The sequence below is a fragment of the Oxyura jamaicensis genome, chromosome 4 (genome assembly GCF_011077185.1).
Source record: "Oxyura jamaicensis isolate SHBP4307 breed ruddy duck chromosome 4, BPBGC_Ojam_1.0, whole genome shotgun sequence".
Taxonomy (NCBI): Eukaryota; Metazoa; Chordata; class Aves; order Anseriformes; family Anatidae; genus Oxyura; species Oxyura jamaicensis.
Window position 1 is genome coordinate 21,919,263 of NC_048896.1, and position 19,195 is coordinate 21,938,457.

General features: G+C 39.9%; 2 protein-coding genes across 3 annotated transcripts in view; both read right to left on the bottom strand.

Moving 5' to 3' along the window:
* UBA6 (ubiquitin like modifier activating enzyme 6) overlaps positions 1–7,938 on the bottom strand; it is a 33,847-nt gene extending 25,909 nt beyond the window's left edge. Inside the window, exons 1-7 of one of the 2 annotated variants that reach the window (XM_035324427.1) lie at positions 7,786–7,938; positions 7,408–7,519; positions 5,056–5,139; positions 3,421–3,515; positions 2,549–2,577; positions 1,325–1,419; positions 714–825 (exon numbers count right to left, since the gene is read on the bottom strand). In XM_035324427.1, the coding sequence (XP_035180318.1) occupies positions 714–825; positions 1,325–1,419; positions 2,549–2,577; positions 3,421–3,515; positions 5,056–5,096 (372 nt within the window). In that variant the 5' untranslated portion in view covers positions 5,097–5,139; positions 7,408–7,519; positions 7,786–7,938. The remainder of the gene's footprint in view (positions 1–713; positions 826–1,324; positions 1,420–2,548; positions 2,578–3,420; positions 3,516–5,055; positions 5,140–7,407; positions 7,520–7,785) is intronic. The other variant, XM_035324428.1, reaches the window with a different exon arrangement.
* Positions 7,939–13,962: 6,024 nt separating this feature from the next.
* Positions 13,963–19,195, bottom strand: part of LOC118167028 (transmembrane protease serine 11E-like) — a 40,626-nt gene continuing 35,393 nt past the window's right edge. Inside the window, exons 7-10 of the mRNA XM_035326228.1 lie at positions 18,336–18,531; positions 17,231–17,490; positions 16,348–16,490; positions 13,963–14,785 (exon numbers count right to left, since the gene is read on the bottom strand). Of these exons, the coding sequence (XP_035182119.1) occupies positions 14,624–14,785; positions 16,348–16,490; positions 17,231–17,490; positions 18,336–18,531 (761 nt within the window). The 3' untranslated portion in view covers positions 13,963–14,623. The remainder of the gene's footprint in view (positions 14,786–16,347; positions 16,491–17,230; positions 17,491–18,335; positions 18,532–19,195) is intronic.

Below are 19,195 nucleotides of genomic sequence, written 5' to 3' on the forward strand. Positions count from 1 at the left end.
CAAAATACTCAAGAAACAGTTATAGGTAATTTCTGAGAAAAGGTAGCTCTTGAATTTCAAGATTAACGTTAGCAAAACAAACGCAAATAGTAGTGACCAGTGCATACCAGGAGATCTGCACAAGATTCAAGCACCGGTGTTCATTAAGTTGCAGACATAACATAGTTTCTGCAAGCACTCTTTTCAAATTCAGGTTAACGTGGGGTTGCAAAGCTTATGCAGTGTGTCCCAATTCAGTTGTACATACATCACTGTAGCTGGGGCATTCGGATATTTGGTTGAGCTGTCAACTCATCCCAAGCCATGCACACAGGCAGAAGACTGCTGACTGAACAGCTGAAAAAAACCCTCCTTCCACTACATTTCAGTGGATATACAAATACATACATAAATGACCAAATGCACAAAACACATGTAGGACACTGTGCAATATGACTGTTAAAAAGTCTCAGTTTTATCTTGCAAATAATAAAACTATTGCACAGCAATCTCGATTAGCTATTTGTTGTCATAATAAATTCCGTAAGTGACAAAGTAAATTGATAGGAACAGTTTTGGCCTTGAAAATATGAGCATGACGATTTCATTCATCCAAAGACACATTTCTTTCTTTCCATCATCTCAAGATACACTTTAAAGTTTACTTGCATTTATTTACTTATATTAAAAGCTCTGAGCAAAATATTGTGACATTTAAATTAAGAATGACATACCTGGTACTGCTTTAGGAAAGACAGATCTGTGGTTTCCTCTAATGGCACAGTTGACGCTGCTACATGGACATACGGATTAAGTTCAGCAATACGATGAAGTGTGGCCTCAGCCCTGAAACAACAAAAATTTTCAAGGTTTTTTTTAATACATTTACAGAATTGTATTTTCTAAACCCAAATTCATACTACAAACACCCTACAGGAGTCCTGTAGAAAGTATCCTGGTGACAATCAGCAACTCATTTCTTCACACTTAAATTCCTAGCAGGTCTGAGGAAAACAGCTCTGTTCAACAGACAGTGGGACATTCTAGTCTTGCAAAGGTGGCTGAGAAAGTCTAAGAAAGAAATACACCCTGGCCCTCATTACTAAATTAATAATACAAGCTTCCAGCTGCAAGAAGTGAGATATTTGACTCAGGATTCCAGCCCCAACCCAGACTTCTCACAATACCTACCTCAGCACTGTACTCAAAGCCAGAAACTCCAATGGTAGGGGGTTAACTAGTACCTGATATTAGCTCTTAGACACTGAACTGCTATTTTTGCCACCGATCAAACTGTTTGTCCGAGTCAAGTTCAGTCCTCCCTCACCCCAAAGACTTCACCAACCTGTTCTTTTGACTAAGTATGTCATCTTCATGGATGAAGAAATTGATCCCTAAATCCCATTTTGTGCATTGTTTGGTGTCATGAACTGTAAGAGCCTAAGAAAGAGAAAAAGCATTTACTGGAAGAAGTATACATGGTTTTAGCACCCAAAATGATGGATTAATCCCCATAAAAAAGCTGGTGGACTAGCATTGCAGGAGACCTATTTGTACCATATATAGGAAAGAACTCCTCCATCCTCTTTGCCAAGAAAACTCTTACTGTTTGAGAGAGAGAGGAGTGCCTCTGAAAGATGCATTACATTACATACTCTCATCATTGCAAGCTGCAAGGAAGATATTTAAAAACCGAAGATGATTTTTGCCACACTGCAATTAAAGCACAACTGCAATCTGTAACCAAACCATCTCCCAAAATTATAAATAACTGGATTTTTGTGTGTGATTGGAAGAAACAGCCTTAAAAGGCTAAAACATTAATTCCAGCAGCACAAAAGCAGTTGTCGGATTAAAACACCCAACCATTTTAGATTCTATACAAATGGATTCTGGCAGGTGACAGACCAGGATAACATTTTGAACAGATTGGCTTTTCAGTTTATATCGCTCCATTTACGAGTGGTGACTTTGTCAATGAATTCTGTGAATTCAATGCCTGATGAGCAGCTGGATGAAATACTACATGAGTTATTTCATGGAATCATAGAATGGCTTGGGTTGGAAAGAACCTTAAAGGTCATCCAGTTCCAACCCCCTGCCATAGGCAAGGATGCCATCCACTAGATCAGGTTGCACAGGGCCTCGTCCAGCCTGGTCTTGAACACCTCCAGGGATGGGGCATCCACAACATCTCTGGGCAACCTGGTCCAGTGCCCCAACACCCTGAGAGAAGAATTTCCTCCTAACATCTAATCTAGGTCTCCCCTCTTTTAGTTTAAAACAATTCCCCCTTGTCCTGTCATTATCTACCTGAGGAAAAAGTTTCAGAATGCTTCTACTAAGAATCCCAAAAGGTACAAAAACTCAGATTTCACACTAAAGCAAGACCCATACCCTACTACTAGAACATTCAGACTATTAAAGTTTTTGCTCTAAAGTCCTCAAATTTTTTGCAATCCTCCCAGAGAAAGACAGTTTCAGAAACTTAAGATTAGTTAGCTAGCAGTGTTGTCCCTTTCCCTCCCACTCACCTAAGAATACCCAACAACAGAACTGTTTTACATACCTTTACCCCAGCCAGAATGATATTTTTGGCTGAAAAAAGAAACACACAAAAAGAGAGAGGGACTGTTGCAGATTTTTTGCAAAGCTGTAAGTGAAAAGTTATGTGGGTGGACAATAACAGTATGTCACTCCTAAGAACTTCACAGCTTAAGGGTTTGTTTTGTTTTATGTTTGGTTTAAGTATTCTACAGCACCATTGAAAGCAGAATAACATGAGCAAGGTTAAAAGGGCTCTCTACATTTGTCGTTCACCAGCTGTTCCTCCCACAAGTGTGATTACAGAAACACTAATGACAATAAACAGCAGAACTTGATAGATCAATTCTGGCATCTGGTGCAAAGTCCCATCTAAGCCAACTGAAAGGGTAATAGCCCAGGTACAGACAAGACTAGTCTTGGCTGGTTCTTAAAGAGTAAAGCAAATGGTTATTAGGGTCTCCTGCACTGGGACAATTCTGCATTTTTCACCAAATTGCATCTGTTCCCCTATACCCTCATGCCCCCATTTCCTACATGGGAATAATTCAGTCTATGGCTATTCCTGTATTAGGTTCATTGACACTGAAGCCTAAAGGAATAACTTGGATTATCCAACCTCAACCTTCACCCAAGACACAAGATACTGGGTAAAGCTATCTGGCCTTTGGAAGCACATTTTAAAATAAAATTTAAAATTTTGTTCTATTACGAAAATAATTAGCCAGAAGCCCCAGATCTTTCCAGCAACTACGTTACTTACATGTCTTGAACATATATATATTCACTCAGATTCTACAGAAGTGCTTATTATATCCAAAATAAGCTTTAGAAGTAATCTAAACAGTATGTTTACATACACTTGCTTCTGCTTACTTAAATATTGCCTGAACTTACCAATCTCCACACCAAGACCACCTATACCACTCAGGAACACGTGGGACTGAGCCATCTTCTGCATTGCTGTGTCTCCAAGAACATATCTCTGGCGACTACATCAGAGATAAATTCAAATAAAACCAAGATACAAATAAAATCAAGAGCAAGTTAAAATATTTTCATTTTTAAGTAGCTATTCCTTTCCTATCATCCCAGTCAGTTTCTAATATGCAGTATGTTTCTAATATGCAATAGTTCTGCAGATCAACACGTCACTAGTGACACATGCACAGCTATATTTACCACTCCTCCATTCATCAAGCAACTGAGGATGTAACATACATGGGTCTGGCCTGTATAGTACTTTAGGAAGTAAATGCATACCAAATATAATATTTTCACCAACAATTGAAATAGCGAAATGCATTTACTGTAGTGTTTCTCAATGTTGGGTTTTAGAGAGGAAGAAATATATATATATATATATATATTACATATATATATATATATATATATATATATATATATATATATATATATTAGAGCAGTGTAAATTTTTTCCAGGATAGTATAAAATCACTTCAGAATTAACTCTTGAAGACACAAGCAAACTAAAAAAATTATTTGCTATCAGAAATATTCAAATCGGAGGGTGCAGCAGCTTTTGTAGTCAAATCCTAAGCTCTGAAAGACTCTCAGTTTCTAACCACACAATTAAATTAAAACCATTTTAAGTAAAAATTCCTGATGGACAAGTATAACTTTCCTACGATTTGTGTCAAAAATCAATACAAGAGCTGAATTTGGTGCCTCATTTGTTCAACATACAGAAGATGTGAATTTATTTATTTTTAATAAAGAAGCTTCTCACACCACCATGTTTTTCTAGGGATACCATTTGTTCCAGTACAGGGTCTCTAAGCTATTGTCATGCCAAATGACCTCAAGTCACTTCTAGGTAACAAATTAAAAATAAAAATATAAAAAATTAAAAGCAAAACTAAGGTCCAGTCCAAGCCCAACACCCTGATATCTGGAGGGTAAGAGAAATACTGATGATACACATGAGGACAGAAATAAATGAAATAAACGATGTAGGAGGTAAATAACATAGCATAGAACAGGAAGGCAAAAAAAGACAGTACTGAAAGAAGACGAGGAACAAATAAGAGAGGAATGTCTACTTTGTTAAAGGAGTAACAGGCTAGAGTCAGGAACAAAAAGAATGTATTTCAAACAAGAAAAGTATCAGTCCTGGTTTCCAAAAAGCACTCATTATTGATACTGTTTAAATTGTGTTCAACATTGTAGTATGTAACGTTTTTACTGGAAAAATACCTATAGTCAGAAAGCACCTGTTAGGATACCAATAACAGAACAGTTTTACATGAAGATGCGTTGTATCTGCAATCCAACCAGTTCTCACTACTGTGAAAACTGTAGTTTAAGAAACTTTGCAGGAAGTGGATTTGATTTCATGTTCTGGACATTTTGCCCCTCCACTTTTAAAGTGAGGGACAGAACAGTACACATATACCTGGCCCTAACAGGCAGCAGATACTGTTTTCAAGTCTTGTCTTTCACTTTAATGGGAGTAGATCCAAGTGTTGCTGAAGCATCAGGAGTTAACACTTTCAAATCAGATATTCTTACCTATACAAAGCATCATCAATTTCCATAGAGTCTGCCGCCATGACCCAATGCGTTTTGTTTGCGCTAGAATGGCACTAGAATGCACTGGAATACAAAAAGGAAGAATGTAGTTACATTGGATGCAATTTCAGGTTGTCCCCTCTCCCTATCACCATTCAATTCTTCAACAGAAGAACTGAAAAACCCAGAAAGCGGTGTTACGTAAGAGTTACTTTGAACACTGAGAAGCCTGCAGAACAGCATGGCATCTAGGTAATTAAAATTTGCAGGAGCCAGAAGACAAGAAACCTCAAACCTTCAACACGCGAACTCAAAATACAGAGACACATTCATTTCCTCACTGAGGAGACACAAGACTTATTTCTTGTATTTGCCACAATTGGATTTAGTAAAAGTAAAATTTAATGTTAACAGCTCCAAGTCATTTAATTTGGTTCTGCTTGTTTGCTGCTTCTTTTGAATAGAAGACAGGCGATCCCTGAATGACTAGGAATAGTTATTTATGCTGCACTATTTTTATAGTGATTGAAAAAAACTCAGGAAACAAATCACCATTATAGCTAACTGAAGAAATCAATATCCAAAAGTACTTTAAAAATCTATGATGCATAAGCTAGTGGACAGTACTTAAGATGTAATAACATTTATTTATTTTTAAATTTGCTTTATAAGATGTAAATTAATACAACATTTAACTAAGACATCAAGTTAAACACTTCAGTAGGACTTTACTATGTGCACAGTTAAGGAGTTCTTTAATTAGCAAAGACCTTTTCATTGTGAAGTTACCTGAGGGATAACTAAGCACTAGGATTAGGAAGAAATTGCATCACTGGGCAGGCTGTTCTTTTGTTATGCAAGCTTGGAATTTGTGCTTTCTAGATCTGACAGGAACAGCCACCAAATACAGAAGCAAAACAGTCCCACACTTGACCCAGAACATCAGTTCTCACCACTACCAGAGAGGTGCACATCTTAATACAATTCCCTGCAAACTGACTTGGAAACGATGAGATTTTAAGACAAAGGCTGACAATCCTTTCTCCTAAGAGATTGCGTGTAAAGGCCTAGATATACCAAGAGCACTAAAGAGTTTTCCCTCTGAGATCACAGACACACAAATATACTCTGAAACAGCAGTAATACTGCCCGCAGGTTAACTCTTACTTACTGTTCAGATGGCTTTAGTGCATATTGTGACATTTCTGATGTGCAGCACCTACACAGCCTGGCACAACTTGGGACTAGAACATTTTGATCTGAAATTTGCCCACTTGTTTTCTCAGACCACGAGGTAGATAGCGCTGCAGTATGACAGTGAGGGACAGACAGGGTTACACTGGAAAGCAGGCCACAGATCTGACCAGTTAAGCTGCTCCACAGTGTGGACACTAAATCCCACATGTAAGCCAACAAAGAAAGCAGTCAGCATGCGGCACCTCCATTGTACCTACACAACCAGCCACTTCAGCACAGCTCCCCTGCCTTTACACAGCAAGCACTGAAAATAACCAACTACATCATCCCGGGATCCAGCTCTTAAGGCAAGAAGTAACAGACCTTATCTGATGACAGACTTGAGTCCTGCTCAGGTAAAAGTCTAAATTACATCCTCTGTATGGGTGACAAGACTGAAAGTCCCCTCAAGACAAATGAGTGCCATCTCATTATGGCCTGGAGCAGCCATCCCTGAGCTATTCTGCTCCTCCACAGCACAGGCACTTTGGAACTGCCCAACGCTAAATGATTTTGGCACTCTCAGGTGGGGAAGTAGGTAAAACACACCCACCTTCCTTCCTCACAACCCCCCAGCTACTCCTGCTGACAGCCACCATGTGTGCTCTCCCTGACAGCCATTTGTAAATAACGAGGGTGTGCGATGAACACACCAGAGGTTTGCCACCTGCATCCCAGACCCATTTGAGAAAGGCTTTTCCAATACGCTTACTGACTCCCAACTCTCTTCATATGGCACAGAGCTGCTGCCAGGCACATCATGTTTGGCGAAACACAGTTTGTCATGCCAAAATAGGTCTTTGTAGTACTATTATCTAGTGGCCAGAGGACAAAACTCTGTTACTGTATTCCTGCATCCAAGTTCTATTTCGTTTTACCTCACCCCATATTAAATCTGTCTCAAAGAATGGCACATAATATGGGGGTAGGTCTTTCTTGTTACTATCAATTGTTCAACATTTATACATTCACTTTCATTTCTTTTTAGCCTCAGCTGTTTGTGGGACAGCCCAGGGACAAACTCAGAAGCTGTGTCTGACAAAGAAGGTCTACGATGTTCTGAACAGCAAAGGCACGGAAGCCGTGGTGTTGGGCTGTTTTCACGGTCCTTCTTACCTCAGAGTTAGCACAGGCTACAGCAGAATAACTCAATTACTTGCTGCTCAGCAGGCAGGCCTGGGTTCATCCCACCTACCCACGGTTTCCAGAGGCAGCTGACGCAGGCTCCCTGTTTGGGCAGCGGAGGGAGAGGACGCTCAGACCCGCTATCAGCCGCATCGCTGAGCCAAAACTGCACCTCGGCTCTCCCCAGGGGCTCCGCGGCGAAGCCAACCGGCGTCAAAACAAACTCGAGCCGCCCTCGGCAGCCCCAAACCCGGCCCTCCCCGCGGCCCCAAGCCCGGCGGGCAGCCCCGCCGCTGCCCCTCGCCCCCGGGGAGCCGGCCCCCGGCCCCGGCCGCCTCCCCGCCCCGGGGACCCGCCGCCCGCTCTCACCACGGCGGCCTGGCGCTGCGAGCAGGCCCGTGCCCTGCCGTCGGTGCCGGGGAAGAGAAGGCAGGAAAGGGGTGGGAAGCGGCAGCGACGCCGGTGCCGCGGCTCTTCCCCGCCTGCGCCGACATGAGGGGCCGGGCTATGGCCACCGCCTCCTCCTTCTCCTCCCGCCCTACCGCGACATGGCGGCCGCCGAGGCCGGCGGTGGATATGGTCCCGGCCACTTCCAGCTCCAGGCATCTTCGGTGTCGCCCTCCTCCGCGATCCAGGAGGCTGTCGCTGGTGCCGCAGAGACGGTTTCTTCGAGGGGCTCCAGTGTTTTTTGGGGAAGCGGGGCTTGTCAGGGGTCGGGGGGAACCTGGTCCAGAAGCTCTTCAGCCGAGGAGCAGGGCCGGGAAGTCATGTTGTAGGGGCGAAATTTGCCCCAAGCGCCCCGGCAGCTGTTTCTCTAGTTTTTTTTTTTCCAGCTTCTGGCAGAATTCGGTGATTTGCAACTAAAAGCTTGTGAAGTCAAAGACAAAATCTGTGCACTCAGCTTTTCTTATTCTGCAAGCACTATGTGGTTAATATAAAATTAAAAAGTCCTGTTACATTCAATTATTACCAGTTTACACAATAGATTATGTCAAAAACATGCCCTTGAGGTATCATCTCCACATCGTGCAGGACACGGTGTGGCCTATCTTAAAAACAGACACTTCTATTAAATGGGTGCTAGGGAGTGAAATTTTGGCATCTCAAGCACAAACGCTATGTGGCATCTAAAGGCATATAGGAGCACAGATCTGGCACAAAGTGGTCACACAGTCACCTCACAACATCCCACACTGAAACATTCAACAAGTGCTGATCAAAGCAAGCTGTGGCAACTATCTATCCCTGTCTCCACAGAGTTCTGGCACCAGCAGCTCCACATCCTCTATACATATTTTCTTTGCAGCCTCCCCCCATTTCCCAGATTTTGGTTAAGGTCCCAGTACTATCAGGCAAGTGGAATTTCCAGTGTAAGCCCTGCCTTCGCTTGTGCTGTCCCTGACCACTGGGTTAGGTGAGGTGAGTGTAAATCTGCCTTGATATCTCTGCCACATCTTACTCAGATAAAATGGGAGGGATACATTCTACTGCATAGCCAACAATGGTGGAAAAACTCATTGCATACAGTTTATACAGAATAGTCACCTTTTATTTTTAGATATATGTTTTATATATATATATATTTAGAAAACCATTCTATATTACATAAAAAAGTCAGCCTTTTCTCTATCTTGATTGTTTTTTTGGGGTGGAAATTCTAGAGACAAGATCACCCAAGTTTTGTCCTTTTTGTGCATGCATGTCAGCATCTGCTACATTATTTTAATTATTTTAGCATTTTTATCTCGGATGACTGGAACTAAGAGTCCGAGGGAACTTCCAAGTCTTCATCAGGACTTACACCACAATCCAGCAACGCATGCAGCTTTTGTACTGAATTATTAACTAAGGCTAAGAGCAGCTGGACAGCATTCATCTTGCAAACTATGGTTATGGTTTGGCAGGATCAGGGTTGAAGTACTTGCCTACTACATGCCTTTTTTTCTTTTATTTAAGTAGAACACATGGAGAAGATGTGGACAAACTTCACAGGTCCACTAGAGGCCACTAGAAGTCTAAAATGCTGGACTCCAAGACGGGATAAAACAGGAAGCAATACAGGATGAAAAGTACGCAATTCGTAGTAGTAAGGCAATTAATATTTAAGGCAGGTATTTGCTTTCTGTCTTTTTCACATAATACAAAAAATCCAAATATACAAAAAAATAATAATTCTGTTATTTCAATGACTCAGAGAACAATGCACGTACCTGATGAGCAGAATTAAACAGAGTCCCAGCTATAAAGGGTGAAAAAAAGTGAAAAAACGTTTAAAGTAAGCAAAAAATGTCAGCTTTGGGTTTGCGACTTTGCTAATTTTTCCCTCAGTGATTATTTACATTTAATTTTGTGATTTCTTCCTTAAAAATAGTCTTTCTTTCTTTCTCTCTTTCTCTCTTTCTCTCTTTCTTTCTTTCTTTTTTCAAGATCAAAATAATTTCCTATAATCATAGAAGCTTTATCAATCATGCTGTGAAAAAAATAAATAAATAAATAAAATCTAAATCTTCTCCCTACCATCTTCCTGTCCTGGCCATTGAACACTTAACATACCAGTTACTTCAGTATGCAATCATCTTACAGTGAACCCTGAAAAGCACTGTGCCTGAATGGAGAAATAGCAACATCCAGTTAATTCTTTCCCAGCAGTTCGGCAGGAATAAAGCAAAGACCAACCATCAATGAAACTGTAAATGTGGACATTCTAAGACAAATTGCCAAATAAAGCAAGACAGGTTTTGTTTATCTCAGCAGGCAAAGAAACTGGTTCTCAAAAGCATCAATTATTAGCAGGTATACTAAGGAGCCCTCTGATGGTACCAAATCAAAAAACATAAAGGTTTTATGCTTATTTTCCAAGATTGCAAAATTTGAAACATCTGGAACCACTTCACTTGTTTCTTTTTGCCCATAATCTCCTTTAAAAAAATGCATATAACCCTAAGATCTTAATTATAAAAAATAAAATAATAATAAAAAATCCCAACTCTAGAGTTGTCATTCCACTAAAATCAGCTATAGCATTTAAGATTGGCAAAAGACACCAAACAAGGCTGTCGGCTTCCTGACTTCCTAAGGCCAATCAATGGTACATTGCTGTGGTCAGAACAACATTTTTGTACTTGAGCCAATTCACACCCCAAATCCCTTTGTGACTTCATTTCATGTACGCTATTATAGATGCATTCTGTGTGCAAATATTGACTACATCTTTAAAGCCAGTGTCTGCAAAAGGAGCTGAAGTTGATAGCTGCAAATCCACCTGCTTTCACCTGCTGTGAAAATCCCAGCTGTTAACACATTTAAGTCTCATTTTTTTGATTTCCAGGCATGATTTCACATTCTTAACGAGGACTCCATAATGGTGATTTGGGGGATGCGTTTGCTTCTCCGATTTATTTATTTAGTAAATCAGCTGACAAACCTTCATGTCATTTTCTCCCTAAATACATATTATTTGACAGTGTTATGGCCAACACAGTTCAGTTTAACACACAGGAATGACCATAAATCCACATCAGCAGTGTTCCTTCGATGGGTTTCCAAATATCCTGCCACAGCCTATGGCTTGCCCTGGGCTCTTGAAGCAGTAAGGTGCTGCCTGGTAAGGCTTTAATGTCCTCTTTTTTGCAGGACGTGCAGTGTAGGAATGCATTGCTAGCACGTTTAAAAGGCCTCCATCTCCCCCAGTGGGGTGGGCTAAAGGATTTCTCACTTAAGGCTGCTCTAGTAAGTAACACCTTCCTAGAAACCACATTAACAATGTTCTTACAATCCTGATCCAGATAAACAAAGGTACTAATTAACCAAGCTGATTTCAGGCTGACGTGCGTGAAAGCATTTTCAAAATCAAGAGCCAGTTTCTCCATGCACATGCATCTCCAACACAGGCTGCAAGTTGCCAGATAAATATTAATTGGCGTACATAATATCTTTTGGCTCTCAGCTCTTCTAGTTTGTTAACAGGAGCAGTAGATATGAAATTGGATTTTCTTCAAGCTTTACTTACATAAGAAATCCCAGTGACTGCTTGATGTCGTTCAACCAGACCTCCTCATGTGGTTAGTTAGGCCTTGTGCAATCAAGTTCTGACTTGCTTCCTATTTGAGCTCCAGGTTGCAAGTTAGTATTGGACAAGCCTCAACCAACCTGATTTGAATAACCTGAAGTTTGGAAAATGTTTCTGGAAGCTGTAAATCTGTCTGGTTAATCTCAGGAGAATTGGTACATCAGCTGCATAGAAGTCCCTACAGTGGCGTGCCAGAAATGTCATGCTAGAAGGACAAGGTTTTTCAAGGCAACAAGCAAGGCGGTTGATTCCAGGAAGAAGGTTCAGGTTCATTTTCAAATTTACATAGCACTAGCCATATTGAAATTCACCTTAGAGTATTTTTAGAAAAGTAGGTGTCTCACTTTTGTCACTGCAGAAATGTCTGTAAAGCTCCCACCACTGTTAAAAACAAAATTATTAGGATTGGGAATGAAGAGAAAGAACTGGAGTTTTAGAACAGTTTTATACCAAACTAAATAAAAGTCTATTTTGAATCAAATACACATTTTTACCTTGGCTATTATTAAAAAAAAAAAAAAAAAGAAAAAGAAAAAAAAAGAAAAAAAAGACAAAGAATGAGCAATTTTTTAAAATACATTTAATGTTATGAAATATATTACCTTTATATCATTTAAATCCTTGCTAAATCTTAACAATAATAAAAGGTTTTTAAAAATCCTTTTCCTTAATCACACAATATTCTTTTTTATCTACTGCAGAAAATAGAGTCTTCATAAATAAAACACTGACATGGAATATAAGACAAACCCAGGCCAGACAGTTTGCTAAAAGTTTGTGAAGAAAAGTGCATCTGGCTGGCTCAGGACTCCCTGAGTAAAGTAGACATTCTCCCACACGCTTCTTGCCTTTTGGCCTCTCACTATAAAATCTGAAATAAAGGCTGCCTTTCTCCTTTAAAGGTATCATATATGTGTCACTTTCAGTGTGAGGTAGGAACCAGTTTATAGGGATTACAGATAATCTGAGCCTTGCCCCTTGTTGTTGTCTCTCCATTTGGTAGGCAAAAAGATAGATTTAAGTGCAAAACAAAACTTTAGCTCTCTCTAAAAGTGAACTACTGCTTACTTTCAATTGCAACTCATCAGCTGATTATAAGCAAGGGCATTCACCTTCAAAGCAGTAAGCAGCAAAAACAAAATAGGTGTTGTTTTTTTTTTCCCTTACCAAAGGATACCTTTAATAAAAAGTGGGACCTGAACACTAGAAGAAAATTGTGTTTCCAGGTGACCTAATCCAAAACTCTGTACAGTCTCTATTTTGTAACAACCTAGCCCAGAGTAAATTCTTACTTTAAAAATAGCAGCAACTCAAAAGTGCATAAATAACAAACTTCACCAATAAATTAAGAAAACAGATTTGCTGCATCTGACTATCCTCCTAACTGTCTCAAGATCCTTTTAATTTTTAAATGGATATGGAATATCAGAATATAGTATTATATCAAAGGCAAAGCTAAACCAAAGCCTTCAATTATTTCTGAGATAAGGTATCTTTTTTAAAAAAATAAAAATAAAAATAAATTCAAAAGATATGAAAAAAGATTGGAAGGAGCTGAAAAAATAAGACAATCGCTTCCCCCTACACCACCCTGAGGCTTCAATGTAGGTTTTTCCATCTGTGTGTAGACTTTTCATTCAGGGTCTGATTTTTCAGGAAATGCCAAGCATCCTATTCCCATGGATTCTGACCATTACAGAACATGCACAGGAGAAGAACTGAGAGACCCAGTCCTGAGTAGAAAGGGAGTCAAGATGCTTGGGAGAGATTTTCTGATATAAGTTCAGCTGTGGGGTTTGCAGATTCTTTCATGTCTCGTACAGACTCCTGTGAGTCCTGCGTTCACAGCCTAAGCTGTCTGGTGGCCATTCAAAGACAGCAGAAGGAGATAGTATTATTGTCAGTTTGGTTCCTCATATTGAAGGCCTGGGCTGTAGGGGACAGCAACAGTGACTGATCCCCCTTCCACCAGCAATATACTAGATGTTATGCACAGAGGTAGGAAAAGTGCTCAGTCCATGTATAAGGATAGCGTTTACTCTGAAGTTCTCATCTGGACTGTTCTTTAATATGAAATGGCCTCGTAAGACAGAATCATATTTATTAGTGGCAGAAATGAATCCATCAGTGAAGCAAGACAGTTTCACTGTTTACTTTCTTTGCAGTGAGATGGCTTCTGTTGGCTGGCATGCCCTTGGAAAAGCACACAATTTCTTGACTTGAAGTAAAAGGTAGTTCCCAGTTTGTGGTGAATAATTCTCTTTCCTTTAGCATGAATTTAAATGCTGGGCTTTCTTCCACTGAGATTGTTTATGGAGACATGTTACAAACAAATTTTGGTAAAGCTAGCATTTCTGTATAATAAGGACATTGCAAGTTGATCAGGCTGTCTAGAAGGGCACTGGTACAGAGATATTGCAACACTTGAAGATGCTATTATACTATTGTAGAAGTGCTGTAACTCATTGAAATCCATTTTTTTTTCCCTGTTAAAAATATGCTTAAAAACAAGAACATGAAGCTTTTGTGTTTTCTCTTCCAACTTGCTGCAAACACAGAAATCCTCCTCTTCCTTAACTAGGACTTGTTCTCACTCCTGGCTGATCCCATTTCAGCCACCAAGACCACCAAGCAGGGTGAGTATCCAGGGTCTTGGGTACAGTCTGTGCAGATGATGGTCTCTAATACGAATAATAATCAAAAGTTCACTTTCCTAGAAAGTCAGTTGTGACAACATTTGCTTCAGCTTCCTCTATGCTTAGAGTGTGGACATCTTCAGGCCTCAACTGTGGCTGAATCTTTTGTTTTGGTTTGTTTTGTTTTTTTCCCCAGAAACTGTTTGTGTTTATAAAGGAGGTAAATAGCTAGCTTTTAAATGTTAGTTTAATGACAACGGTTTATAATTTCTAAGTGAGAATGCTTTAAAGCTCAAAGATGGAGACAGCCATCTCCTATGCTTAGTATAAATTCATAAGGGCTTAGGATCTCTGACAGAAAAGATAGTGCTTGCTGCAGGCAAAGTTTGCTTTGACAAAAACTACATAGGAATATATATACTAAAAAAAATAACTTTTCACAATTACAGACAAGTATGAGTAACGTGTAACCTATGTAGTTATATCCGTTTTGATTTTGGAATTAGATGCCAGTTTTTGAGGTAATCCAGTCACGGAAATAAGTCACTCGTGTGTAAACTCCAGGTTTATTTGGTTTGGCACATTCGTCTCCCCAGCTCACTATTCCCACGAGGTACCACATCAGTCTAGAATCGGGAGTAACCAGAGGTCCCCCAGAGTCCCCCTAGAGAAAGAGGAGGAAAAAAAATAAAAAAGATGTAATTTATCAGAAGGGTAAAACCAAGAGGGAGTGTCCAATAAGAGAGAAAAGCCAGTAGTATTTCAAGAGCTGCCATTTGTGCAGAATCCAATCTGCTTATGAAATTTGAGTCTGAATTCACTGACTTTTGCCTGTTTGCCATGGAGTCTCCTGACTTGTGGTTGTCCTTTAATTAATGACGAATGAACAAACAAACAAACAAAAAACAACTTTCTCTTCTGTTTTGTGAAACATTCCTCACACTGGCTTGTCTTCCTCCTCATACAAAGTAGGGAAACACAAATATATACATCATTCTAGGCCAACAGGACTTGTGTTTCGTTTTGTTTTTCCGCCATTAACCACTATCCTGTCAGCAAATTCTTCCAGTCACTTGCAGCAATAACATTTCAAAAAGAATTTAATCGGGAAATTGGTCTTCTAACTAGTTAATATTTCCTTAAGACTTCAGTCACTCTCAAAGGCTGAATTCAGATACTGTGAATAGTATGAAGCAGTGATAACTGTAAGGCTTGAAACCCTGTAGTGTCAAAAGCAATCCTCACAGAACAGAACAAATTCCCCATCACCCTTCAAAAGACATAACTGAAATATACAGCAGTTGGATCCTTCTGTTCAAGTCTCTTCAATGCTGAGCAGGACAGGAATTAGGTCTCCAGGACTTATCCTGCAAGGAGTTTTGCTTAAATCTGTAGGACTGGAATTCTGGAAGGGGTCTGTTTTGAACCAGCACTTACAAATACATTCTTTATAAGTAACATTAGTAGAAATGGCCTTATTAAAAGTTATTCTTATGGAAACATTTTTGCTTGTACATAACCATTGCTTTGCTATGTTTGCAAGTCTGCATCATACATGTGTCCCTACCATTCAATGTATGCCTAGCTTCTTTATCTTTGTTTCACACAGTTTTCCTTGCGCTGATCAAAGTCTATTACCAAAGATTGTAACAGTTCTGTTATAAGATGATCCTGTCATTTAATTTCAATGTGCAATTGTGCATTTTTGCACGTGGTTTTTAATTAGTTGCCATAGTCAGCCCCTGCAGAATAATTTGCTGAAATCAAGGCACACGTACAATGGCAGAACAGCCTCTAGTATAAAGGAAAACATAGGCGTTTACTGTCTGGTAAACAAGGGGCTGGTGTGGAACAGCAGCAATGAAGGGGAAATAAAACATCAATACCGAGTATCCAAGTGATATTTTTGAAAACAAATTGTTAGATTTCAGAGAAGATATTATGAAAAGCAAATGGGTTCATAGCAGCTATTTTGAGTTACAGAATGAAAATTCCACTTCATGCCATGAAAGATTTTAATTCTGAATATGTATAATATTTAGTTTTCTTAGTAAAAGGTTTATTTGCTAAGTAATGTGTAATAAATGCTATTTCATTTTACATGTTAATTCTTGTTTGGACAGAGCTCATTTTAAGGAGTAATAAACTTTCAGTTAAAGTTTAATCAACCAAATACTGGAATCAGCATTAAAATAGTTTTCCTTTCTAATTTTCAGCTATGGTTACCTGGCAAGCATCTACTCCTCCTTCCAAGTAGCCTGCACACAACATTCTGGGTGTTATGTCCCCATCGTATACTTCCTTTTTGTTGCAAGTATTCGAGTCAATAAGTTTCACTGTTGCTTCCTGAAGAGCATTAGGAGTTGGACCTGAGGGAAAGGAGAGTCTGAGTAAATGCAATTGTGTTGATAAATAATGTTATCTTATGGAGGACCAGCTTAATTTTGTTTAACACAGAGGTACTGCTTGTTACTCTCTCTAGGTTAGGCCTTAAGGAAAGAGTGCATACTCAACCTCACTTAGAAACTGTACTATTAAGACAGAACTAATGATTGCATGGTATATAGTGCCTGAAGTGCAACACTGTATTTTACAGATGTTCCATCTAATACCATGGAATGCAAATTACCTAGCAATTTGGGTAGATGATATGAAATCAAGACAGCTTGATTCCATTGCTAAAGGTACTCACAACTTGGCCTGATAAGAGCGTGAGCTTGGGCAAGTCACTATATGCAGCTCACTCTGCACATTTTCTTGAAAGCCTACAGAGTTATCTGCTTCTGGCTAGAGCTGGGAGAATATTTGCTCAGGCATTATATAAACACATGCATGGCTAGACTACCTGTCTTAAGAATTTACAATATGAAATGGAAAGCCTGGAAAAGGAGATCATTTCTGCTATATTCTGCATAAGTGGATTGTAGCTCTGTCTTCATCCAGTCTAATTTTAGAGCAAGAAGCTGCTGCTCACAATTAGAGAAATCTTTGCTTCTAGACAAAAACTAGGCTTGCTGCCAAACAACATACAGGCTACACAGGCGATACCAATTCAGTAGCAGATCAGCACCATGGTTCATGCAACACATGGGTTACCTGGTAGACTCACCGTCATTGGTAAGTGCTCCCCAGCCTGTGATGACAGCATAAATATTATATGGAAAAGTCTCAGATGGCTCAGGCAGACAAACACGGTGTATGTTACTTGTAAACTCAACTTGTTTAGAGAGCTTCACAAGTGCAATGTCATAATCATGCTCTGGGTAGCGGTACTTTTCATGAATAATAATAGTCTTGATTGATCGTTTTAAGCTCGGTGGCTTCAAAAGAGCTCCAAAAGTAGCAGTCCACTTGTGAGGGTGACTCATTCTGAAAAAGGTAAGAGTGCTGTAAATACTTAGCTGTAAATATAAGTAATTGAGGCTTTAAATTTGGCAAACACCTTTCTTTCATAACCCCTTCAAGCAAGCTCCCTTCTAGATTCTTAAGGCATCTGTCACTTCCCATAACACTGTCCCCCATGTAATTTTAGGTTGTTTCTAGAAGAGAGCAATCTTACATTTCCTCCTCAGCCGCAGTCTCCTACCCCACCTCTGACCCCTCGACACTGATCTAGCCAGAGTGTGGCCACAGGGTATAATCAGGCCAAAATCCCTTCTGCTAGAAAACTCATCTCCTTTACTCTTTTTGTATGTTAATAATTTGTTCAAGCAGCTGTTTCATCTTACCCAGCAGCTTCACAATTGCCACAGTTGAAACAAAGAGTGCTGGGAGTGCATGGCGGAATGGAAAGGGAGGAACATGGTTTTATAACTTCTGGTAGCAGCCTGAAGCTGCAGCAACCTAGTTATAACACCAAGGAAAACCTTTAGAAACATTGTGGGTAACAGGAAACAAACATTATCATTTCAGTCACATTAACTTGTTCTTCACTTTTTCTTTTTCTTTTTTTTTTTTTTTTTTTTTTCCTGAATGTGCCAAATGACTATAGACTACTGCTTGTACAATTCCTAATTCTGCTCCATAGACTCAGTCTTTAATATCTCACTGAAACAGACAAGTGATGGGTCTGCTCAACCCTGACTTTTTCCCCTTCTGAGGCTGAAAACTGTTCCCCTGGGTAAATAGGAGTGTGCTGGAAATCTGGAAAGCCCCCCAGCTTGATCTAAATGGTGCACATTCTGCTGCAGATGCTCTCTAAATTGGGAACTTACTCTCTGAAGCAGTGAGCTGCAGATACAAGCCACGTATTGCTGATGAGTGTCGCACCACAGCGATGGATATTATTGTACTGCAAACTAGCTTGCCATGGCCAATCCCCAGTCTCTGCAGAAGACAATCCACCGACTATTCGCAACGATGTTGCTTTCGCTATTGACTTGACTGATCTATTCTGCCGTAACCCACAGACTGTCAGAAAGGAAAAAGAATGTATTAGTTATTCCTCCATTTAGTAAACATGCCTGCCAAGGGCCGCAGGTACTATGGAAAACGTACATAAAATCACACACCACCTAGGTTCTCTAAAGGTGTAACATCAACATGAAAACATACCTTCCACCAGCCCCCAAAACCAATATCCTCATGCACAACCCATTCTATTAGAAGCCTGAATGAACAACTGACTATTATGGTAAGCCATGATGGTCAACCATTCAGGTTTAGCTTCACGAACGGCTCAAATGAGGAATCAAAACCCTTCACCATACAGCCAGGATAATTCCCAAATATAGGGATTGCCATCTTCAAATGTCCCAGGTGATTTGTCACAAGAAAAAAACATGAACAAGGCAAAATCTAAGATGGCAATGATCCAAGCCACGGGTTTTTACCAAGCATGCATGCAGATTGCATCAGAAAGATGTTGATTGAAATCAGGCAACTGCGCATTGCACAAATGGCAGCTGGCAGGTGGACCCTGGGAACTGCTCAGGCAAAGAGCATTGTGCCAATCTAAGCCAGAGGTGACAAAGGCATGGATACCTCCAACACGGTGTGCATCCATGGTAAGTATTATCCTCCAAACCCAGAAAGGAATGGAAATACTTGTGGTTTCAGCCACTAAACAGACATT